The sequence below is a fragment of the Mixophyes fleayi genome, chromosome 3, assembly GCF_038048845.1.
Source record: "Mixophyes fleayi isolate aMixFle1 chromosome 3, aMixFle1.hap1, whole genome shotgun sequence".
In the NCBI taxonomy this organism is placed as follows: domain Eukaryota; kingdom Metazoa; phylum Chordata; class Amphibia; order Anura; family Limnodynastidae; genus Mixophyes; species Mixophyes fleayi.
In genome coordinates this window covers 319,217,429-319,244,222 of record NC_134404.1, presented here as the reverse complement: position 1 = coordinate 319,244,222, position 26,794 = coordinate 319,217,429, and the positions used below count along the sequence as shown (strand labels likewise).

General features: G+C 39.9%; 1 protein-coding gene across 1 annotated transcript in view; it reads left to right on the top strand.

Annotated features, from left to right (window-relative positions):
* MSH2 (mutS homolog 2) overlaps positions 1–19,683 on the top strand; it is a 90,983-nt gene extending 71,300 nt beyond the window's left edge. The window contains exons 11-16 of the mRNA XM_075204110.1: positions 2,577–2,674; positions 5,934–6,179; positions 8,419–8,623; positions 11,500–11,747; positions 18,716–18,888; positions 19,388–19,683. Of these exons, the coding sequence (XP_075060211.1) occupies positions 2,577–2,674; positions 5,934–6,179; positions 8,419–8,623; positions 11,500–11,747; positions 18,716–18,888; positions 19,388–19,558 (1,141 nt within the window). The 3' untranslated portion in view covers positions 19,559–19,683. The remainder of the gene's footprint in view (positions 1–2,576; positions 2,675–5,933; positions 6,180–8,418; positions 8,624–11,499; positions 11,748–18,715; positions 18,889–19,387) is intronic.
* Positions 19,684–26,794: the final 7,111 nt, after the last annotated feature.

Here is a 26,794-nt window from a genome sequence, read left to right as displayed (position 1 = left end):
CTATTTTATTTCATCTGTTTAATTTATCTCTTTAAATCCTCCCAATATCCTATTACATCTTAACAAAGCTTGTCTGAAAGGAGACGTTTGTATTCACTAGACGTACTTTTTTTCATGTCCATGTCTAGTAGATATTAAGGTGCGGTGGTGTTTGTTATTAACTTGCATTTTCAAATCAACGACTCGCTACTTTAATAAGTCCCTGTATATCTGTGCTTCCTAAACTCACATTACCTTTTTACACTAATTCTCAAGACTGAATTACTGTTACAACAGAGCCGACACACTTGACAAAATACTACTTAATGCTGATATAATTTAATTATTTCTGAATGGCACAACAATGAATAAATAATGTTCATGCGAGCAGTTTAATTCAAGGTGTGAAATTAATTTCCATTCATCCATGATCTGAAATGTAATATTATTGTACTATAAATTCTTAGTTAAGTAACGTCTTTGTATTAACAATAACTGGTGCAGGGCTTAGGTAGTACAAGTGTTACTATTCGCGTTATGTTTCGAGTGATGTCGCCAGTCAGCTCATCTAATACAAACTTTTGGCTTGTAAAGATCACAAACTACCAACGTCAGTCTATTGGAGATACGTCCCCACATCCACTGTCTAATTGTCAGTATGTGACTTCCAGATTGCCTTCAATCCTGTCTTCACCTCATCCCCACTAACCATGTAAATCTGGGTGCGCACTGCAGAAAATTTCTCCCGATTTTACCAACGGCTGAAAGCCCCAATCAGCATGCTGATGTGTACACACCTACACGTTTTACACGATTTACCTTCAGATCTGTGCTCTTCATCTGTCATAACCACGGGATTTATATAGGATGACTATGGAGATCCTGATTGTGAGTGCATACACACTGCAGGATTGGAACAACATAGTTCCATCGTTTTATAAAGATTTTTAGTCCGGTTAAAAAAATCAAATGAAACGGTGCGATAAAACACGTACACACAAATGCGATATCGGACCCAACAGTCGTTTAGCGTGTCATTGGCACGGTAATCTGGTGAAAAACCTGTAGTGTGCACCTAGCACGCCATGCAGTATTGTCTTCACTAACATTCCAACACCAGTGATAGGGGACTGTCTGCCACAAGATCAGCACATTCCTTTTATAGTGTGAGCTTCCAATGGTCTGACCGGTTACAGGTTGTTGCGTTCTCTCCCACTTCCAAAGTGTGAACACAGACAAATGGTGCTCAGACCTTTGTTATATGCACCACAATGCAGGCCATATATTATTATTATTACTATTGTAAGGCAACACAGTGCTCCGCAGTGCCGTGCAATAGGAAAAAAAGTACATACATAAAACAGGGACATACAAGGTAGACAAAATAAATGCAGACATGAAAACAAAGAGTATGGAGGATCCTGCTAATTGGAGAGCTTATATTCTAAGTGAAACACATTTACTCCTCTTGTTTCAGCTGTGCACTCTTCCAGAGTGGATATTGGGATAGCTGTGAGGGTGCATTAGTGTGAATAGTGTTATCGAGGATAAGGTCACCTATAAATATATTGTAATCCAGTCATTTGGCCTGATTGGTCGTCTATCTCATACATGTGTCGTCACAGGTCAGTGGCAGAACGGTTTTTCATCTTGCTGAATTTAGAAATATTAGGACGGCCATGGACTGCAATGGTCAACCAGATTGATCAAAGATTATCAAATTTTTCTAGCAAATCTGCCTATGTGACCAATAGAAGATGTTTCTGTTCTATTCTTCATGATTGTTCATCATCCTAGTGTGGTACAACATCAAAATAATTGATTTCCTTGAAGCAGGGTCCATTTTTTTACCCCAAAAATGACATTGGTCTATGATTTGATAAGTATTGTCTAACTAAGCTGTTGCTTCTAATTGCAACACTATTCACAGCTCATGTTATAATATGGCTTGCTGATCGTAGTCAAAAGCACTTTCAATTTTGTTATGCCACGGTTTGTGAAGTCTGCCTACTTATTGTATGTATGAATATTAAAATGGGTGTCTTCATAATGGACATATTGTATTTAGTGGCTCTTGTCCTTAAATGTTTGTCAGTCTTCTGAAAAAAGTAGTGTCTGACTTTCAGTATCCAATTAAAAAATGAATAATTGTACATGATTTTGGTGAAAAATTACTTTGATCTCTACCAAATAGGGAGGTATAAGCGGTTTGACACAAGTTGCATGTGAAAGTGGCATTGCCATGATTTGCCAATGTGTAATGGGAGACCTTATTTAAAATTCCTGCACAGAACAGCAAGAAGTGATGTAACACAGAGCAGCCAATTAGAGGGCTGCTTTCCCTTTCTAAAACTGTACTAGGATGCGGTTGCTCTGGGTTTCGGCTCTGTTACCCCTCTAAATAAAGCGCCCAGTAAGTTGCCCTTGGCCTCCAGCACAGTTTTCCCAGACATTAAGAAACATGTCGTTTAATTTAATTGCTATTAGAAATGTGGAATAAATAAGGAAGACAGTGAAATTGTTACTGTTCAGTTGTTTTAGAACTTTGTAGATGCAGAGATATTGGAACCAATAATTTTGTATTTTGTCCAACATAGTAAACTGAGTTCCTATAATGAGGAATACATGAGAAACAGGGAGGAGTATGAAGAGGCGCAGAATGCTATTGTTAAAGAAATCATCAGTATCTCGTCTGGTGAGTATAATGCTGCTGCGTTATACACATTAATACAGTTGTGTTTTGTATCTGTTGTCTTTTTCCAGTGAATAAGAGCACAGAATCTATGCTTTGTTTTTTATTTTCTGTTATTTTTTTGTCTTTTAATCCCATCTTTATGTAACCAATGATTCGGTGTTAGTTTTGTGTCAGTCGTAGCTTTTCCCTTTTGTTACACACCTACTTAATACAAAACGTAATGTTTGAGTTATGTTTTTCCATAGAGGTGACCATTGGATTGGTATGTAGATTTAAATTTCCATCTGACAGACATGTCCGCATTCTAATTAGAGAAGTATAATGCTAAGAGGCATTATTAGATGTTTGGGTATTTGTCACATTACCTCCTTTTGAATAATAAAGGAAAACTCAGCAGGTATTAAACGAGGTTAAATGACCGCCAGCTTTGTGCCAACTATGTTTCTGTCCTGCTACAAATTGCTATAAATTTGTTTGTGCTTTCCCTGCTGGAGACGCAGTAAATGATGGAGACGTGAGATCGGTTTCACTAATGATCTCATGCCAGCTGTGTATTGAGTTGTCAGCACAGCCCTGGGGCTCGGCCTCCCAAGCGTCAATACAGCTTTACAATATGCATTACCGCAAATAAAATGAATCTGAATAGTTAGTCCTAAAGGTTTTACTAAACCACATTGTAGGGTTGTTGGTCCTATGGGAGGTACGTGCCTAAGACTGCAGGTGTCTATTTATTTTTCATTCTGTTTAAACTATGGACCAGATCTATACATACAGTGCTTATTTACAGCTGAATTGTATAATAAATGCACGATGTTTAAAGTCTGTTCATTAAAGGGGAGATCTTTTCACCTTCGGCTTCACTGCTAAGTGAATTCTTTCTCTGGACAGCATCTATTCTACTTTTATCCCATTCATGTGAGGATATTACAGCATCGCTCTGTACTACCGGTGAGGTTACAGAGCGTACACAGATCAGCCTCAACATTAAAACCACCTGCCTAACACTGTGTGTGTAGGTCCTCTCCTACCGCTAAATCAGCTCTGACCCATCGAGGCATGGACTCCACGGGACCTCTGATGGCGTCCTGTGGTTTCTGGCACCAGGACGGTAGCAGCGCGGATCCTTTTAAGTCCTGTAAGTTGCCTCCATGGCTCTGACTTGCTTTTCTAGCATAGCCCACAGATGCTCGTTCAGATTGAGATCTGGGAAATCTGGAGGACAAATCAACACCTTGGGGTATATTTACTAAACTGTAAGTTTAAAAAAGTGGAAATGTTGCCTATAGCAATTAATCAGATTCTAGTTATCATTTATTTAGTACATTCTACAAAATGACAGCTAGAATCTGATTGGTTGCTATAGGCAACATCTCCACTTTTTAAACCCGCAGTTTATTAAATATACCCCCTCCCCCTTTGAAATCTTTGTCATGTTCCTCTATCCATTCCTGAACAATGTTTTGTAGTTTGACAAGGCGCATTATCCTGCTAAGAGGCCACTGCCATTGGGGAATACAGTTGCCATGAAGGGATGTACTTGGTCTGCAACAATGTTTAGGTAGGTGGTACGTGTCAAAGTAGTATCCACATGAATGCCAGGACCCAAGGTTTCCCAGCAGAACACTGCCAAGAGCATCACACAGACTCCGCCTGATTGTCTTCTTCCCATAGTGCATCCTGGTGCTATCACTTCCCCAGGTAAACAACACGCCCCCATCCAGCCACCCACATGATGTAATAGAAATCGCGATTCATCAGACCAGGCCACCTTCTTCTATTGCTCCATGGTACAGTTTTGGCGCTCACATGCCCATTGTAGGTGCTTTCAGCGGCACTCTAGCGGTCTGCGGCTACACAGCCCCAAACACACCAAGTTGCGATGCACTGTGTTCTGACACCTCTCTATCATAGCCAACATTAAGTTTTTCAGTAATTTGTGCTACAGTAACTTTTCTGTGTGATTGGAGCAGACAGTTAGGCTCCCATGACCCTTGAGCGCCCATGACCCTGTCGCAGGTTCACCAATTGTCCTTCCTTGGACCCCTTTTAGTATGTACTAACCACTGCACACAGGGAACACCCCACAAGGCCTGCCGTTTTTGAGACACTCTGACCCAGTCGTCTAGCAATCACTATTTGTCCCTTGTCAAAGTCGCTTGCCCATTTTTCCTGCTTCCAACTCATCAACATCAATAACTGTCTGTTCACTTGCAGCCCAATATATCCCACCAGTTGCCATAGTAACAAGATAATCAATGTTATTCACTTCATTTGTCAGTGGTTTAAATGTTGTGGCTGATCAGTGTATACGTTCATGCTGTTAAAAAGGATTAAAATGTCGGTCTATGGAAATGAAGTTTAGTTGTACAATGAAGTATCATTTAAAGGCTGAGGAATACAATTTAGTGAATTACATACCATGGCAACATTATATTCTCAGTTCTTTCATGAATTAATGTCCACATTTCTTGTATGATGGTGAATCATTCTACTTTATTTTCAGTTATCTTTTGACCTAAACTAAAACAGAGATGATGTAAGAGATTGCTCAAAAACAGTGAGAGGGATTATATAGGTTATTAAGTGCTAAGGAATCATATTTTCTGTTAATCAAGTTAAAGCTGCATTTCCGACTAAGAACAGTTTCCTATGTGGCCCTTAGCCAGAGGCTCTGGGACCAATACATGTAGCTGTTTCTCCTGTAATACAGAACCTGCAAATGTTGATTAAAAAATAGCCAGGTAGGTGAGAGCGGGGAACCAAGTGGTTTGTGATCGGTCCTTCAGCTCTCATCCACCCCCTGTGGCCATTTGGGTAGCCAAATAATTTTGCTGGTTTTTAGCTAGGTGATGTGAAAAATTGAGCAACTCCAGGAAAACGGCATGGGATATCTATAAGGAAAACAACTCTAGAATATCAGACAAATTCCTTATACATGGCTGATTCATACCTTTGTACCTGTCACTTACACACAATGCAAGCAGTCATTCACTGGGCTGAACCAATATTGATGGGAATTCCGGCTTTGTGTGTTATGCCGTCATGATGTCAATGGTTTCTAGTAAATTGCCCTGGCTGCTTCCTTTGTGTGTAGGCATGGATACATTTTAAGTCGTACTGTATTTTTTAAGTATCATTAATTCACTTCTGTTATGTATAGACAAAGTGCTGCCTACAATGAACTGTTTTTTCGCATATTTGTGAGTTTGGTTTTGAAACACCATCAAGCAAACCAGAGATTTTCCTTATCCTCATACAGGATACGTGGATCCAATTCAGAGCCTGAACGATGTAATTGCTCAGATGGATGCGGCTGTCAGCTTTGCTTACGTCTCTAACGGAGCGCCTGTGCCATATGTTCGCCCAGTCATCCTGGAGAAGGGACAGGGGAGAATCGTGCTGAAGTCTGCCAGACACCCATGTATTGAAGTGCAGGATGACGTGGCGTTCATCCCCAATGACATAACGTTCCAGAAGGAGAAGCAGATGTTCCATATTATCACTGGTAATGTGTCAGCGTCTCCAGATTCAAAGTCTCATACCTGCTAATTAGCAATGAATTTATTGAATTTAATATAACTTGCTTCAAAAAGTTGTCTTATTTTATTTTGTTTTTGAAGAGGGGGTACAAGATTTTCAGGGTATCCTGGATGATTAACATGGAGCACTGGGTTGACCTTATGGAATACTTTTTTGATTTTCTATTTTTTTTTTGGGGGGGCGGGGGGGGAGGGGTATTTTAATTGTTTAGGAAAATACATGAGTTTAAAAATTGCAGACATCCATTTATAGGCTCTCTAACATGGGCCGATAACAGGTAAAGTACAGACTGTGAGAAAGAGATTCCTAAAGGTCTGACTTGGTGTTTGTAGTGGGGAAAGGGTAATTTATCAGTTGTTGGAAAGTTTTACATCAGTATACCGCATATGTATACAAGATATAGACAGTGTAGTGAAATAAATACTATAGCATATAATAATTCACATCACCAATTTGGATAATAAAGAAACCAACCTTTTTGAAGTTCTACACAAACTGTTTTGGTTTAATACTATTTTGTTGACACTTACCTTTCAAAAATCTGTAAAGCCATTGGGCACAAGGACTCTTACATCTATAGCGCCATCTGCTTTACACTGCGGGTATTACTATCATATCTGGACTTTGTTTTGTAGGTCAATATGTTTTACGGCTACACATTCTAACAACTTAAATTCTTCTTGTACTGACCTCCCAGGCAGGATATAATATATATATAAATATATATATATATATATATATATATATATATATAATGTGTGTGTATATATATATGTATATATTTAATTACTTTACTGTGCTGTACATGTGCTGCTATATACTATACATAAGTGTTAAATTGCTAATGTGAATTATTAGACAAGATAGTATTTATTTCACTATACTGTCTATATGTTGTATACATATGCGGTATACTGTTGATGTAAAACTTTTCAATCACTGTGATAAATGACCACTAGGAACACTGATTCAGATCTTTATTCATCCTACATATCTATAACCACCGCCCGATGTGCAAGGAATGTTTGCACTTGATATATTTACTTGAGCATGGGATTACCCCTCAGTCCTCAGCAGCAGCGCATGAACACACAGAGCTGTGCAGCAATGTGTATAGCTTCTTACTATACGTCTATATTGGTAGAAGTAGCTGAATACTGTTTTGAAATGTGTGAAATAAGCATCACTGAAATCAAGCAATCATGGGGAGGGGGGGGGGGGGTCCTTTCTTTTTGGCACCTTATACCTGTGCAACAGACCAGAGGTTCAAAATGATTTCTATACCTATAGATGAACGCCATGGGGAGTCTGGGGACGTGTTCTCTCTTTATAATGCAGCCAGTCTGGGCATATTTCTAATGTTCTGGTACTTCTGAGCATCGACAAAGGCAGAATGAAGCCAAATACTCATCTAATAAAAAGCAAAAATTAAAGATTGGGGTTTGGTTTTTTTATTGCTTGCTGCTAATAGAAAGCCCTGTCTGTCGGAAAACAAACAAAAGAAGCCTATCAAATTCAGTTGAGTACAATAAGAAATGCAAGTGCAATTTCTGTGTTATTTCAATTCTGCATTTACATATTGATAAATAATGAGCGTTAGGTAATAGATCAGCAAGGAGATTGCACACGACGTATGTCTTGGGGAGAAGCCATCTGCTAGACCCAACAGAAACATTGTGCTACAGGTCAGAGAGGAGGCCTTCATACTGCTGTCATTCAATCAAATGGAAATTTAGTTTTGTGCTATTCTGACAACTGGGTCCCTGCTGTCTTGAAGAAGTCACATTAATACATATTAAACTTGGCTTTCGGTCAGATTGTCTGAGCTGGTTAGAAAATTACTTTTGAGTTGCAAAAGTTTTCAGAAGTTGAAGATATTAAACTCTGTTTTACTGTTAAGTCCTGGCAGAAAAATGGAAATACTTTATGATCTATATAAGCAAACAGGTCTCACAGTAGGCAACTCATTGTTAACTAGTCCATAGGAAAATCCATATATAATAGTTAAATAAGAGTGATGGTTGGGCTACTCTACAGGAGCATTTTCTTGTTGACTGGGAATAACAAGGGACAACTTAGCAGTGGGTTGCATAGGAACCTGTTAGAGCCATTTTAAAATCTGTACCATGGATGTAGCCTACATGCTGTTAATTGCTTCTGGAAAATGATCGTTATACAAAGTTTCTATTCTGATTCACTGGCAGGTCCTAATATGGGTGGTAAATCTACATATATCCGCCAGACGGGAGTGATTGTCCTCATGGCTCAGATTGGCTGCTTTGTACCATGTGACTCTGCAGAGGTCAGCATAGTGGACTGCATTCTTGCACGAGTCGGAGCAGGAGATAGTCAGCTTAAAGGAGTTTCTACTTTCATGGCTGAGATGTTGGAAACTGCCTCCATCCTCAGGTACGTATATTTATTTTTTCGTGCAATTACCTAGTTTATTCGTCCCTCTGCATGCTCTTAAATAGCCAGTAAAGCTACTTATATACATTAAACTGTATGGAAACCCGTGCATTAGTTAGGTAAATAATATACCAGAAGAAAGAGTGTATTCTCAACTATAACATATATCCAGTGTGTCGTATCTTTTGTCCTTCAGATAAACCATTTGCTTGAAGGGGTGGTGCTTCTGTATCTTGCAGCAGTGCAAAGCAAGAGCATGTGTGACTCTCCATGTAGTCTCTAAAATAACATACATTGCTCAAGCTGCAGATTGGTGGATTGGTACACAGGGGCAGGGCCATTGATCAGTGATGTCACAGCAAGCATAACTGACATGCTATGCTATGTATTTTGACCTTTTGTATGAGATCCCTTTAGGAGGTGTCTTAAAAATTGGTGACCTGGTCTTGGCTGTCTGGAGTGGAGACAGGAGCAATTGTTCAGTCCTACAATACTACTTAATAGAGCTGCAGTGGAAAGTCTGAGTAAGGACATGGACACAAGCCATCAGGCCATGCTGCTTCCATTCATGTCTGCCAAGTGATTGTATTTTTCTGCTTTTTAACATTATGATTTTGAAGGTTCTCTTATGTATAATGCTGGTGACACTTTGATCTTCTACTTCACGTTTAATGCTTATCATGATGGGGTCAGTGACACTAACCCTCCCAGAAGGTCAGGGCTGGCATTAAATTAACAATATCCTGCTAGTTAAGATGCAGGATCATGGGTAGTGCCGTAACGGCTTTATCACCTTATCAGGAGTTTTGTCTCTGGAGCAAATCCGCTTTTTATGGGATAGTCTTATTTGCAAAGACGAGTAATTGCTGGAAAAGAATTTCAGGGGAGACCCAGTGTTTCACATGGTAGTTCTGTGAGCCAAAATAGTGTCTACAAGAATAATGACCAAATGGTTCATTAGGTCTTTATAGACTGATTTGTCATTGTATCATATAAAGAAACACGACCGGGCACCAGCAGCCTTGTATAACATGGCAACTTCATAATATGGAAACAGTCATCCCTGGCTTAGGTGGATACTTCAGGCTAGACCCATCATATAGTGTTACATTTATCGAACATGGTCAAAATGAGGTATATTACTTGTATGATAAATACCTGGGAAAATCAGTTATGGTTGGACCATTTTGTTCTCCTGTATTGAACAGGCTCCACCCATTTCCTTAATAACACGATTGGTGTGACAATATATTACTCCTGAGTCTTCTAGTCGTACATCAGTTGAAAGGCCTCAGATTTATGGAATGCGGAGTGGTTTCAAGATTGAAACACAGAGAAACCGACTCCTACAGCTAAATTCCCTGGATGGGATGTTAGATTGTTACATTCTGTTTAGATTTGTATTACTCCAGATTATTGTACCTATTATATGAACCAACTCTCAGAGCTGAAGCAGATTTCTCCCTTGTGGCCAATAGTTCTGTAATATATATAGATGGTTGATGTCACAATACTAACACAGTGTTACATGTAACCGTAGCTATATCTACCACCTAATTGAGAAGAAAAGAAAAGCAGCTGCTGTTTATACACATTATCACCGTATATATTGTGTGCAGATGTATATTGAAACTGGTCTGGACAATCTGCACATTGTCCATCACAAAGCTTTCTTTCGACCTAATTAGTGAGCAGCGGCAGAAATGGCAACTCCTAGAACCTAAAGCTGTCACAGCAGAAACTCCTGGGTGAAACAAAATGTGAAATGTTAAACGTGTCTTTGAGTAACAAAAGATCTCACAGGTCCAGTCACTGCTGACATCCCCAAAGATTTATATTTTCTTAATGATGTGTTAAGCTTAGCTCTGGCATTTTCTATTACTCGTCAGTGTTTGCTCCTGTTGGCAGCGGCCTGTCAGTTACTCCATCAGGCTGCCTCAATGAGCCCAGATGCTTGCAGCAGACTAAATAGACTGGGGAAGTAAAACCTAACCCATTGTAGATGCCACAGAGAAAAGTTGACTAAAATTAAGATAGGCTAATTAGTTTAAGATCAGGAAAGATGCACAGCCAAACAGTGTCTGCTTTCACCTTCTGGACACTCTTCACAGGCAGTCTCTGGTGCCAGGGTTGCAAACTGGTTCTAAAAAGGGACAGATTAAAATATACAGTGTGCATGGCGGCATACCGAGGAGTTTCATGAGTTAATGGCGAAACAGCCATTCACCATGTGTATTTTATGTGAGTCCAGGGGGTAAATGTATCAAGCTGAGAGTTTTCCGGCGGGTTTGAAAAACCAATACGATTCTAGTTACCCTTTATTTAGTACATTCTACAAAATGACAGCTGTAATCTGATTGGTTGCTATAGGCAACATCTCCACTTTTCAAACTCGCCGGAAAACTCTCAGCTTGATACATTTACCCCCAGATGTTATTTGGCTGGCATGAGCAGTTTGGTTGCTACTGTGCACACTCTAATGCATTGGTTGGTGGATGGATCAGACATTGTACTGTATATTTACTTTCGCTAAATAACAATGCTTTGGTTGGAAGTGCTCTAAACTGGTCATGTTTAGGAACTATAGATTATCCAGTTTGGAAAATTTATTGATCGCTTAAGGACATATCTGACATTTGATCTATTTTTAGTCATTCCTGTCTTAAACATAATACATGACCCCTTTTCTTTGGTCCATTTTCAGTATAAAGGACTTGCAGAGTACAGCATTAGCAAAAGTGGCAGAAATCTAAACAAACAGAAAAATACAATGAATCAAAGTGTTATTTTTTATAACTTATTCCTCTCAGTTCACAATTTGGTTAAAGCAGTGATTTATATGACTTAACTGTTCTTGGTCATGTGCCTTATTGCAGATCAGCAACTGAGAACTCCCTAATTATAATTGATGAACTGGGGAGAGGGACCTCCACTTATGATGGATTTGGACTGGCCTGGGCGATCTCAGAGTATATCTCCACTAAAATCCGGGCATTTTGTATGTTTGCCACTCACTTCCATGAATTAACTGCTCTGGCTGACCAGGTGCCCACAGTGAACAATTTACACGTTACGGCTCTTACGACGGATGAAACATTGACCATGCTCTACCGGATCAAGAAAGGTTGGTAATGAATAAGCAGCTTCACTACTTGCACATTTTGCATTGTGTATTCTATAGCTACAGTGCACTTATATCGCTACTAAGCACAGGAAGCCTCGCGCTTTATCCCCTTTGGTTGACAGCTGTTGTTACCTTAGCCCTCTGAGTTTGTCATAGGCAATGGTGAAGGTGGCTGCCGGTCATTGTGATTGGATAGTTTTGCATGTAGGCTGGTCATAGGCCACTTAATTGGCTGCCGGGTCTCGTTCAGTAAGTTGTGTTGCTGGTCACATGATATTGACTATGAGCGGTGCTTTCTGACCATCAGTAAGTAAAGCTTTGGCCACATGATTCTGTTGAACTCCACATTACCTGAATGGTCTTCATTCACCTCTTCTCTGTGGCCCATTAGACATCTGTCAACCTCTCATCTGCAGAGATCACCCGGAGGTTCCTGGGACGCCTTGTGTATTACATGCTCCTCTTGTACAGTGAGTGAGAGCAGCACACAGCACAGGGCTGTCAGTGGATGTGGCTGATTCCAGGGGTTTGTGCTGACTGTAACACTGGTATCCATAGTAATCTATGGGAGGAGGCGGGGTAGCTAGATATGGGCCATTTACATAGTTATCCACTTGACCAGTGTTCCACGGAACAATTATTATACAGGCAGCCAGAGGTGTGGGTGGTACTAAGGGTTGTTTTAGTTTTTTTTATAATTAGTTAATAAACATCTGCAGTATAACAATGGATGTGTGTTTCTCTCCATAGTACCTGTCGGTAGTAGCTACTGACAGCTACTTCTGACATTGGTTCATTGATGTACTGAGGGGTGAGCAGCTGGTAGGATGGGTATGTTTGCAGGACATGATTTTGCTCTTATGTGCTCAAATGCTAAGGATCTTTGCTCATAACGTTGTTTACAGCAGGTCCTTTTCTCATCATTCAGCCTAGCTATTAAATGAGATACTTCTGTTTAACAGATCACTTGTTACTTTTAGGCTTGCCTTGCAATTTTCTAGCTATAATTGATTTTCACCTGCACCCGGACAGTACAGTCTTATTGAAGTGCAGCAGTGATGTTCAATAGAACATCAATAGGACTGAAGTGTTGGCGTACATTACAGTTTGACTGCTCACACTTCTATTTTACTGGTCTTAGGGATAAAACAGACATGCTGCTGCAGTGTTCATTGATCTGTTTGTTTTAAGACCTGCCGGTAATTGAGTTTTCTCAGTACTCCAGTACCTTGTTAACCAGTGCACAGCTCAGTCTTGGATCAAACATCACCTGTTTTCTGTTCATAAGTAGAATTTAAGTAGCGTACTTTAACCACCATGCTTACGTCCTTGGCTTCTCTCGACTTAGCCCCCTGCTAGCCGAGAACTATATCACTTTGCTTCACAATTGGCGCATATGCGGGAGAGGATGGGAGGAGCCCCTGGCATGCCCATGGGGCACAGTTTGATAAAATATGGCTAAACCCCAGCAGCTGCAGAATGGGGCTTTTATGTCTCTGATTCCTGACACTTATGAGATACCCACCTTTGCTTCAGCAGTTACTGATCAATCTCCAGGACTTGGAGAAAAAGGAGCCACAGCATTTATCTGATCAGCGTGATTATACATTTGTTTTATTCATTCAAATGCCTCAAATATGTGTAAAGAACTGGGGTGTGACTGCTTCCTACTGAGGGAAGAGTAGTAGACGCTGTGATTCTGCTAGATGAGGGTCAGGGATTGTTGAGCCAAAAAAAAGTTGGTCCTCTGCCTTACAGGTCCACAATAACTATTCAGTAGAGTCTACAACGTGATTAAGAACAGGTCTCCGGATTTATGACCTGTTGTCTCTGCCATTTGATTCCTGACGGAGGTGCAGCCCAGCTTTGTGTACCTACCCCTAACTTTGCTGTTACTTCTATGTATTGACCAACGAGAGGAGACGAGATACGTTAGTGTTCTGTGTAATATATAGATGTTATAGGGGTCACATGCTCTAAGCTGACTGGCTACTAAAGTCTCCGTGCATTACTAGTAGAATGTTGCCCAGAAATCCGCTTTAAGGGGCATATTCAATTGTTTGAATATCCTGCCACGTTAAAACTATTACCGTTATTACGGTAATAGTAAGCTGGATTTCAGCTCGCGGCTCAGGGAGCTGCGAGCTGAAATCCAGCGAGAAAACTACCGTAATAACATTTTTTGCGCGCACTATTACCGTAATAACAGTGCGAAATTTTCTGCTTTTCCGCCGACAATTGAATATGCCCCTGGTAAGAGTTGCATATTATAACAGTCAGCCTACAATAACTTTTAGCTATCTAAATCATCTTTTCAGTTAAATACCCTTCTTTAGCCATTAGCATTCTGCAGATTGAGTTTATACATTTATATCAGTATATGCTGAGCTGCTCCCCGTGTGAATTGTCATTTTTCCAGTTACCAGTATAAAATTACCAGAATAGAAAGCTAGCGAGCACTAAATGTGTCCGACACGCAGCTTCAAATGCTGGTAGACACATAGCAGATACCTACTTTGCTGCAGGCAAGGTAATCTCAAAAACCTTCAGATCTGAGTTGGGGGGAGAGAGCTGATCATTGCAGGTTCCTGTGGGATATCTTATAAGAACAGGTCTGGGGTCTTCTCTAAGTCGAGCAGTGGTAGTGATTTATTGCTGTAACCATGGTTAGCTGCTCATGTAATTAAGTGTCACAAGGTTATAGCACATTATATGGTAGAGTGAGTAATGTAATGTAGTCTGTTACTTTTGCCTCAACGACAGCCAAAATACATGTTTATAATTCCTTTTGTATTTATGTTTTCATTATCTCTGCTATGAGACACTAAGTGATTGTATGCGTTTCATAGAGACCATGATTTTCATTATTTTACTGTTGTAATCAAGGGGCACCAATCTTGGAGCTTACAGTCTAAATTCTCTAATGCACACACAGACAGAGACTATGGTCAATTTGATAGCAGTCAATTAACCTATTAATATGTTTTTGGAGTTTGGAAGGAAACCGGAGCACCTGGAGGAAACTCATGCAAACACTGTAAGAACATACAAACTCCACACAGATAAGGCCATGGTCGGGAATTGAACTAATGATCCCAGTGCTTTGAGGCGGAAGTGCAAACCACTAAGCCACCATGCTGCCCATGTCCACTAACAGAGCTTTTTATGGAGACCTCCAGAGTGAATGCCTATGACTCCACAATGGCCAGTGATGGATAGCAGGAGAGGATGAAACAAGCACAAAAGCTCTGATGTGTCATTAAGATGACCACAGGAATGCTCCATCGAGAGAGGGCTGTTTTAGAGCAGGGAAGACGGGAGTCTCCCTCCTCTGCATCTCGGCAAAGGGACACAACAGGGCTCAGTTACAGCATACCCAAAAAATGCCAAATAACTTGTAAAACAGATCCTGATACTTCCCAAAACCGCTCCAAAAGGAGACTTAGAAAATACCACTTATTCCTGAGACTTGGAACTGTATCATACACATCTGGTATTCTTGTACTCATCGCCTACCAATTACGTATTAGGATACATTTCTGAGGTTATACTAACTGCATGGATGTCTTTGACAAATAATCTGCATTGTTTTCCTTTTTTGGGCTGTTTTTCCCCTGTAAATTGCCCATAACATAAGTGACTTATTCCGCTTTGCTCTCATGAGCGAGAGAGATACAAATTACCTCTTAGGTGCTACAAATGGGCACACAAACCTAATGTCTTAGTGGACCTAATTACAAAGAGCATTAGGAAGAAATGATTACATTGTATTAAGTTATTAAAACCAACGTTATAATATGTATAATAACATAACAGTTCAATTTTGGTAAGCTCTAATTTCATACTTTTTTTGTATATAAATTAGAAAACCATTTTCATACTTTTATAAATCACATGTTACTTGGTCATGAACATTTTTCAGATATAGAATAAACTTACCATAGACTAATACACAGTTACCATATACACAGGAGATACTTCCTCTCAAGCTACTGATAACTGTCTGTTCTGTGCCAGCCAATAAGTGTTCTCCCTGTGTTTGCGTGGGTTTCCTCCGGGTGCTCCGGTTTCCTCCCACACCCTAAAAACACACTAGTAGGTTAATTGGCCGCTAACAAATTGACCCTAGTCTGTGTGTGTGTGTGTGTAAGTCTGTAAGCTCCAATGGGGGCAGGACTGATGTGAGTGACAAATATTCTCTGTACGACGCTGCAGAATTAATGGTACTATATAAATGATGATGATACCCAGGCTGAGTGACATCACAAGAGCTCTTTATGATGTAACCCACATGATCAGCCTAGTCACAGCTAGGCTGTAATGCTCACAAACACTGTTTCAGATATTAGTGGATAATCACAGCTTGTTGTCACAGCAATGACTTTTGAAATCAAATAACTTTTTCAGTAATTTTGTGCTAGTAGGCTAGTAGGTAAACCTACCTATTACTGTTTCATAGAGGGGTCTCTTTTTTTTTTTTCCTGTCGAGTTTAATCTTGACCAAGATCTTTCTAAAATCTCTTACGTCAATCTTCATAGTCTTCGCTCATACATCCCCCAACTCCTAAATTTGAGCCCCAGTTTGTAAGTAAGGTGGTGGAGCTCATCACCATCATTTATTTATATAGCGCCACTGATTCCGCAGCACTGTACAGAGAACTCATTCACATCAGTCCCTGCCCCATTGGGGCTTACAGTCTAAATTCCCCTAACACACACAGAAAGAGACACAGACTAGGGTCAATTTGTTAGCAGCCAATTAACCTACCAGTATGTTTTTGGAGTGCGGGAAGAAACCCACGCAAACACGGGAAGAACATACAAACTCCTCACAGATAAGGCCATGGTCGGGAGTTGAACTCATGTCCTCAGTGTTGTAAGACAGAAGTGCTAACCACTGAGCCACTGTGCTGCCCAGTAACATTGTGCACTATGCCATCTCTTACAGTAAAGAGAGCGATGTGCTGTGGGACTCTCAAACTCAGAAAAACAGCTTATATTGAAAACCCCAATAAGGAAAGATTCCGGATAACAGGTCTCCTATCTGTACCAACCCCCCTCCCTAAGTTATAGTATAAGCTTACCTTTAAACTAGTCCCAGACAGTCCCAGAAACAGTAACTGTATACAGGACACGCTTACCCACAGGCAGCTGACAACTGACTGTTCTGTGCCAAACACTGACTGTTATACCCAAGAGTGACCTCACAAGAGCTCTTAGTGATGTCAGCCAGGCACATGGTCAGCCTAGTAAGTAAGCTGTTAAATCTCAACCTGTTGGCAACATATTATGAAAATAACTTTGAACGCCTAATACCCAGAGGGAGACAACCACAAGGCACCTTACCATATTGGGCTGGACAGATCCCAGATACAACATAGTCAGTGTGCCTAACTCTTTTTGTTTGACATTTCTATTATGACAACAAATGCACATCTTCCCTGGCTCCTAAAATATCCTGTTGGCTCCTACATATGGCTGACTGCTTCTGGATTCTACATTATTTTGTCTATATATGAATAGATCCCTCAGAAAGATCAATGACGGACAAAGCAAGGGTCAGAGCTTATGGCACATACTGCAGACTGGTGCAGAAGAGGTAGAAGGAGATAGGACAAAGAGTGGGTGATATGTGAGTGATATGATATGTGAGTGCGGACAAGAGCAGGCTGAACCCAGAACATGCCCAGTAGTCGGGAGAATCCGTTGAATGTTGAGCGACTAGATGAAAAGGGAAAGACTGATGACCATTTGTACTAGAGAAAGGACAAGAAGTGGTAAAGGTGCATAGGGCCAATCTGTGGTAGGGAAGTGGAACACAAATGTAGATTGTCTGTTTTTTTTCCTTGGCACAATCTAGTTCTCCACCAAACACAGACGGGTGATGGCCGAGGAAGGGAACCAGATGCTAGGTTGTGTCCGATCAAAAGCTGCAGATGGAGTTGCAAGGAGACTATGGCAGACTGAGCCCTTTTTAACTTCAATAGTATTTTCATTTTTTCTCCAGATTTAAGGGATACAGGAAAAAAAAAATATTAAAGGAAGGGAAGGCCAGAAAAAAGAGAGGGGAGACTGAGCCCTTTTTAATAAAGGGGCCAAAATGAACCCACCATAGCAAAATACCACCAGAGTACTTACTAGTAATGTGTATTAGATGTTCTAAAGGGCATTCTCAGTCCCCAAGTGTCTTAGGAAGAACCCGTGCTTCATAGTACTCTACTCTTTCAAGTAATTTATAGGCAAATCAAACAAAGGACAAAAACCTTTTTACACAAGTATTAATCTTAAATGTCTTAGGCTATTTAAAACTTTATCTCTAGTTTAAATCCACTTCAAATTCTAACGCCGCTTTTATTTTGACTTGCAAAAGTCTAATAAATATGAATAACTCTCACAGTATAATCTGTACTAGTGAAAACATAAAGATTTGTTTTTCATCTTAAGCAAAACCTGATGAACTGTACTTTAGGGATGTCGTTGAAAGTTACCCTTATATTTTAAATGTACATCGGTGACCACTACTAGAGTGGCCGATGACTTATACCAGTCTGATTAGCAGAGACACTGGCACATCGCCCAAATGTGCAAATTAAGCCGGTCATAAAGGGGATAAGGAATGTTTTATTGCACACCAATGCTGGTTTAATGGAATAACTAGATAAGATCCTCTTGTAGCAATCTGTTACAATCTGCTTTTTATCTTTTTTCTTTCTTTTTTTTTTTTTTTTTTAATATATAAATAGCAGCATATTCAGTTGGCTTTAATAACTAATTGCTTCTTTACATCTGGAAGTTCAGCCCGGTGTTACCCTGGAGACCTCCCTCACACCTTTTTTTTTTTTTTTTTTTTTTTTTTAATCTGATAGAATAGACAGTAATTCTGTACTGCTCTAACATGCCTTATTTATGTTGAATAATTTGCCCCTTTTGTTATATATATTTGAAACAAATTGTCAATTATTTTCAAGGTGTCTGCGACCAGAGTTTTGGGATTCATGTAGCGGAGCTAGCTAACTTTCCAAAACACGTGATTGAAAATGCCAAAGTGAAGGCGCTAGAGTTGGAAGAATTCCAGTTTATTGGGACTCCGGGGGATTGTGAGGATGAACCAGCCTGTAAGAGACGTTACAAAGAGAAAGAGGTGTGTGACTGGATTTAGGAAGTGTATCTTACCCTTTTACAATGTTTTTAGCTCAGAACCTGGAGGTGATTGTTGTTTCTTTAGTAGAGCTTAAGATCTTTAGCCAATCAGCGAATTATACCATTTATGTGACCAATCAGAGCCGTAAGAATGTTCAGGGATGGCTCAGTCTGTAGTTTGAGCTTTAGAACATTCAAAGGTTAACAAGTCCAGCTCAATAGCCACTAAATGTTTTTAACAGCATCTGACATGACGTTCATACATCCACGTAAATATGAAATGCTGCTTACTATTATTTATTCAAACTGGAAACACAGTAATTAATGACTGCAGTGTGAGAATCTCTAATACAATTTGTGCTTTACAGTTTATATTTTTTAGTATGGTAGTTGCAGTAACCCTTCTTGTGATTACAGGTTTTGTGATCACCTATTTACACATTAAAATAGAAAATTGCTAAGATTATGTGATAAAAGGTCTGTATCTCTTTTTCTTGCAGGAAGGTGAGAAGATAATCCAGGAGTTTCTTTCCAAAGTAAAAGCTCTGCCACTTACCGAAATGTCTGAGGAAGACATAAAATTCAAACTGGATCAGTTTAAAGCGGATGTTCTAGCTAGGAATAATAGTTTTGTCAATGAAGTTATTTCCTGCACAAAGGTAGAATGCTGATCCCCACATCTGGGGAAAGTGCTCTCTCTCTGGCTGTTCTTTCAGCTGTTTGTAATACTGTAAGAAATCATGGAATGCTCTTTGTGGCTCTACTGTAGAAAGGAATAAAACCTTTTTTTTTTGTATTTGTTGGATTTCTAATTTCATCTCAAAACTAGTACAGGATGTTTCCATGTAGGAAATAATTAAAGAAGCTCCCTAATTGTTGTGATCTTCTTTCCCGTCATATTATCATTATTTGATTTTTCAATGATCTTGGTTGAAAATTAACATTTATAGTGCTTTTGTCTGTGGTACTCTGAGGGTTAACGGTTTTATAAAGAACATCAACATTATTTCAACAAAATAATGAACAGTGACCATGAGTGGAAAACAGTCAAGGAAAAAAACTCTTCATTGTTTCAAATACATTGCATTTTATGTCAATAGCAATTAGGATATGACTTTCAAAATTGTGGATTTCCCATTTAATGTGAAAGAACTGATTAGTTTGCATTGTACATACATGGGGGTAAATGTATGAACCTCCGGATTCTTCATCTCCGGCGAGTTCAGCGTCTTCAGCGCTTAAATTTAAAGCGGCGCTGCCTTGTAAAGGGGAACTTCCCTTTACAAGGCAGCGCCGCTTTAAATTTAAGCGCTGAAGACGCTGAACTCGCCGGAGATGAAGAATCCGGAGGTTCATACATTTACCCCATAGTCATCATTTAAAAGGTATTAATAAAGTGTTTTTCTTCAGCGGGTATAGCTTCATTCAGACAACAAATGAGACCATTTGCGCTTCAACCGTATAGAACTTCCACGTTATATATAAAAAATAGATTCTAAAGATCTCGCCTCTGTCGCAGCACCTATTGTAGGTATATAGGTGCAATTCCCCATATGTATTACATATTTGTTTTTTATATCCTGTTGCTTTGGAATACATTGTATATAGCATGCTATCAAGCTTGCTGGCTGTCAGTGTTTATCACGTTCCTTTTAATATGGAAATGGTAGTAAAGAATTTGCCAATTGTTTTTCCAATATCGTGGTCTATTCTGCAAATCAAACCACTGAATTCTCCTCTCATATTAACATAGCACAGTCTTCTGACTTTGAACATAGTGCAGCACTGCGTAATATGCTAGTGCTATTTAAATAAACAATAAAAACATTAATTTATCTCTTGGATGCCAGATCTTACTGGTAATTTGGTGTAGGTGTGTCTTAGCTGCAACCTTTTAATTCAAACCTTTCATTTTGGCCATTTCTGTGAATTCTGATGTGGTTTTTTCCGTGTTAGCATCAGTGAAAGCATTGAATATATGTCATCAATGTGCCGGATGGTCTCTCACAAATTGCCAGTGTCAGCTGAGATGATTAATTTTCATTCACAGAAACACTGTGAAATATCGACTTATAAGAACATAAGCTGACTCCTCATCCTGGTAACGCCAGTCTTCAGATGCAAGTTAATGCATTTATTTGTTTGTTATATGAACAAGTCACAATTTCCCCCAAAAGCATTTTCTTTGTACTGTATGCCTGGGCCAGACATCTGCCATTGGTGTAGCAGAATTTAATTAAAAATATAGATTGCTTTCACTGTTTGTGTGTTTTTACACATTACCTACAGTATAAGTGCTTTGATTCAGGATGCACTGTTTCCCTTCATATAAAAGGTTCCTTAACCCCTTTAATGCAGTAGCTGCTGTATGTATCGCTGTGCGGTGTTTGTGCAGTTGGCAGTTCTGTTTTTTGGGCGATGGGCACCTGAAAGTGTTGCTAAGCCAGGTACCAACTGCTAATCCCTGGGTACTGGCCATGAAGGAACAAGTGGTTCTCGATCTTTACATCATTCCTGTGCAACGTTCACTATACTGCAGAATGCTCTGCATGGGAAGCAATGCCCCCCTTCTATTTCTCTTTCATTAGATTATCACTGAGGAAGGAGCGTCACACTTGGTCAACTAAGACCCAAGCTTTACCCTCTGTCCTGTCCTGGCCTCTGACTGGGCTGAGATATAGGAGAGTACCTCCTCCAGCCCTGTCTACAGTCATATTAAAGGAAATGCATATAAGTTGACCAGCCTTTTCCCTGACAATTCTGAAGGGGTTGTGCAGTATCCAGGTCCTTCGTCCACATCCGATGGACATGTCCTAAGGGTTTTGGAGAGCTGTAAAGTACTTTAGATTCAATTCTCCAAGTTGAACACTGCTCCCAAGCAAATTCTATGTACTTCCTCTGGAACAACTAAGCATCAAATCGGGCTTATCCCACACATCCTATCTGCCGCCACCTACCAGCTAGTGGCAGACTGGAAGTCGCCATTTGCCCCGACCATCACAGTTCTTGTCAGAAGCTGGTATGTGTCTCTGATGGAATACATGATGTGCATTGTTGGACATTCAATACATTTTTTTGCAAAGATTTGGGATCCGTGGATTGCTCATTTTAAAGTATGCCTCCCTCTGACTTGTCAACAATCATCACGCAACATTCAATGTTTTTCCTGCTGGTGGTGACCTCTACTCCCTTCCCTCTCTGCATGTTACCCTGTCTCCTCGGTTAAACCCTCTTATTAGATGTCCCCTTATGGTTCTAAAGCCCTACACATTCCGCTGTTTGTTATGCACATTAATTTAACTCTTCACTGCAGTGTATGATGGTAATTTAATCTGTTAGATCTGTCAACCTTGAAATAAATAAAGAAGCGGATTCTTTTAAAAGGAAAAAGTTACCCATATAGGATTATTAATAGATTGTCATAAATTTTATTGGCATTATATTTGTGGGGTTACACAAACTGAGTGCTTTTTCTTCTATATTTGCTAATTTGTTCACTGTAATTTCCATATAAAAATATACATCTTAATATGCTACCAAAATATTTTTTTTTTCCCCTGAAAGCTTTACACTACTTGGGTAGACTACAAAATAAATTCTTTGCAGCTGAAAGTGACTTTTAGACAAAATGTGAAAATGTCTCTTGTTATATGGGTCAAAACACATAATTAAAGATAATTTGGGTCATGAATATTGGCCTTATTCATGTGGATGGAATGACTAATCTTTATGATAATACATGATTTCAAATGTCATTATATCTGCATTTACTTATTTCTATACAGCACTTGTAAAGTGCTTTCAACCCAGCAATTCGTTTACATAACTATAGATCAGGGAATCAGAAACATTATACAATAACCACATAACAGTGTTGTGAGCAGATGCCATACCCACTCATCATTTATTTATATAGCGCGAACATATTCCGTAGCGCTTTACAATTGGGGACAAATACAGTAAGAAACAAACTGGATAAAACAGACAAAGAGGTGAGAAGGCCCTGCTCGCAAGCTTACAATCTATGGGATAATGGGAGTTTGATACATGAGGTTAAGTCTACATTTTGTATTTCGGTCCAGCCAGACTGCAAAGGTAGAAGCGATTCGTAAGCTAAATGATCCCGTCGCACAACAATGTTGGTCAGAGGGTAGTTGTCTTGTGTAAAATTGTGTAATGGATGGTAATAGGGTAATGTAGTGAGGTTAAGAGGGTGGTTGAGGAATATTATAAGCTTGTATGAAGAGGTGGGTTTTCAGAGAACGCTTGAAAGTTTGTAGACCAGAGGAAAGTCTTACTGTGCAGCCCGAAAAAAGTCCTGTAACCGGTAATGGGTGGATGAGAGACGCAGAACGGAGTTGCCGAGTTGGGAGATATTTTGAGACAAGAGAGGAGATGTATGTTGGTGCAGCTTTGTTGATGGCCTTGTAGGTTAGTAAAAGTATTTTATATTGGATTAGGTAGGAAACAGGCAGCCAGTGTAGAGACATACAGAGTGATTCAGCAGAAGATTGCAACTTAAGTCGTGTGGTAACCACAAAAGGGGATAACAACCCCCCAGAATGAGCAGTGCCCTTCTGGACTGCTGTCAAACCAGGTGCACCTTCAAGATCACTGGACACATTTCCCTTTGTGAGTTACTGACCTCACATCTGCGGAGACAATCACAAGCCCCATTCCTCAAAATTTCGCCAAGAGGCCAATTCCCCAGTTTAAATTGTCCTCTGCTTTCCAACAAAACACAAGGCTTTCTCTACAGCCTCTTGAAAATACATGACTACAGCCAACAGAATCCCTTTTTCCTGCAGAAATAACCTGAATGTGTAACACTCAAGATTGGAAAGGGACCAAAGCCCCCTAAAATATCATGCCTATCAGGTAAGCAGGGACTTTCAAACCAGATTACCATGCAACCATCGAACATCTTGCTGCACTAAGAATATTTATACCTATCTGGAATGTTTTAAATCACTATCTGTATTACTTTACAGTATGGATTGTATCCTTATCGCACATGACATCCATTTATACAGATATTATTTTCAGGTTATACATATGTTGCATTATAAAGTAACTAGACATTGTGACTTATCTTTATATTGCATACAGACATTCTTCACTCACTGGAAACATTTGAAGATTACCAAATGGTTTCATCTCACATTAAAAGCTGTGATTTAGAGGTGGTCCAGCATTCCTTCAGGACGTTCTGATAGTCGTGTGCGCTGTTAGATCGTAACTATATTGTCATCTCTCTCTGCACAGCTGTTATGTGTATTCTCCTGTTTACTATTTACCATGGAAATTACTGCTAGTTTAATATGCAACGCTTGTTAAAACAGCAAGATGAAAAATGTTGCCTGTCTGCCTGAAGCTGTTGTATATTACAGGAATTATTTTCATGAAATGCCAACTTCTCTTAAATAGGATGACTACCTAATGAAATTGTAAAATCTTAACTTCAAAAACCAACCAGCAGCTTAATCATGATGGCTTAAACCTCACTGAATGGATTTACCACAACCGTGAATAACATTTAATCAGAAGAAAAATAATTTAGGCTTTTGCAGACTAAATGCATCGTAATGCAGTCTCTGTCGGAGCTATGCCACTCCTTAGTGTGGTAGCCCTTCACCACCACACAAAGCCATGTTTATAGCTCATAGTGAATGTGCAGAATTTTGGTGACACCATGTGTTCGTGCTGCATTGCCTGACACCCCCCATACACCATGTGCTTGACAGGATTAAATATACCTTTTCACTGTGTTAAATGTATATTTTTTTTGTGTGCTCCTGTAGCTTCTCTTTAATATTAAATTAGAATATATGAGTGACTCCGAATTTTGTGAGAGTGGTTTATCTAAAGTCTCAAAACAGAAGATTAGGTGCCCCCCCCCACACACACATCTGCCATACCTATGTATACCCTCCCTTTATTAGTGCTCTCAAAAATCTGTCTCCTAGTGTCTTGTCTGTTTGTTTTTTTGTTTTTTGTCTTATCTATCACCCATTGTTTGCAGATGTCTTGTTTTTCTTCCTCCTGTCTATCACTCTTTGTCCTAAGCCTGGTCTCTCCAGCTGTAGTGGAGCTACATAACTGACTGGCAGAGAATCCCAGGACTTGTATCATCTGGACAGTCTTATTTTGTCCGCCTCTGTTCCATCCCACTACATGTTAAATACATTCCTTTATAATGCTAGGGAGGTATGGGCTGACATCAGTGAGGAAGATTGGCCAGTCTATTAAATATTGGAGGCTTTGAAAGCCACTTGTATCTAATAAGCAGGCCATGGAACCCTACCCTCCTCAATCCAATATAATATGTGATGGCATAGTGTCCGCCCTACACCTGCATTCAAAATGTGTCTCCCAGCAGAGTAACATTTGCCATCTCTCACGTTAATTTGCCTAGGTAATGAAGCCAATTAAAGGGATGAGTGTTTGTTTAGCTGTATTAATTTATATTTGCACCAAGCTCATTACCACTCGCCTTCCCAGTGAGTAGTGTCTAGGTCTTGTCAGGCTAAACTGAGTATATATTAGATACCAAACTATCACACATTTAAGGAAAATGTGATCAGTCAGTAGATGATACACAAAAATATTGTGCAAAATAAAAAAATGTTTCCATGGAATGAACTGATTTGCCTCGGAGCATACAACCGAAAAATGAAGGTTCCAGATACTTATACAGATAGGGAAACAGCAATGCTTCAGGCCAGAGTCCTTTCTCCAGAAACAATAAAGTGTACACTGCACATAATAGTTATAATGAAATCAGTATGAGCAGACAGGAAATCTTCCTCTGGTGACGTCATGTGATCTGACATGGGTCCCGCATTTGCCAAAATAAGCTCATATCGGGCAGACACAAGATTTGAAGAGGGGTTTCCACGCTATGCCGCCAGTGGGCGTGGCTATAATTATAGACAGTGCTTGGCTGCTCTCCAACTCTTCCTATCCACATCATATACACGGGCAATGCGTGCATTACTGTTAGGTGCACGTAGCTCTCCCTCTCAGAGTCGGGGGAAGAGGGACATACATCCCAACTGTCTTTACAGTAAGGACAAAGCCCTGAGTGTGTCAGAACAGTTGGCAGACTGTCCTGCTCTCTTTTGCTGCTTTTACTACTTGTTGCTGCTGTTCTAAGCTCAGTTGCTGCTTGTCTGGGTCCTGGAATGTTGGGGTCCTGTTTGAAATAAAGGACAGGTACATAATATAGAAATCCCAGCATTGAGTGAACAAAGTAGGCCTCCCTACCCCAAAGCAGCCCGATATTAAATAATTAGCATTCACTTTTAAGAAATAGCTCTACTCCCCAAAACTCAGCCACACATTCAATTAATAAAGTCTCGTCATCACACCCTTAATGTGTCTGCCATAACCCCACTATTAAATTCAATATCCCCAACCTTCCCCCCACCAATAAATTAAAAGCTCCCACTCTCAACCTGTTATGAAATTAATATAACACCCCATCCACATTACATAAATACCCCCTCACACACATTAAAAAACCCTTTTTCACCCTTCCGCACACACGTATATTAAAAGCCCCTCCAAGCCTATGTTTACAAAGGAACTATTGTACTTGTACATTAAATCCCTCCACTTACATTAAAACAGTGTTTCTCAACTCCAGTCCTCAGGACCCCCTAGCAGTACATGTTTTCCATATCTCCTTGCTGGAACACAGGTGTATTCATTACTGACTGACACAGTGTAGTAGGTGATATAATTATTTCACTGGTCACCGGGCAATCCTGCACTGTTAGTGGGTCCTGAGGACTGGAGTTGAGAAACACTGCATTAAAAGCACATTAGACCCCCCACGCACACACTTACCCTCTTCATCTAGTGCTGTCTTGTGTCCTCCTGCTGCACACACGAGACATGCAGGC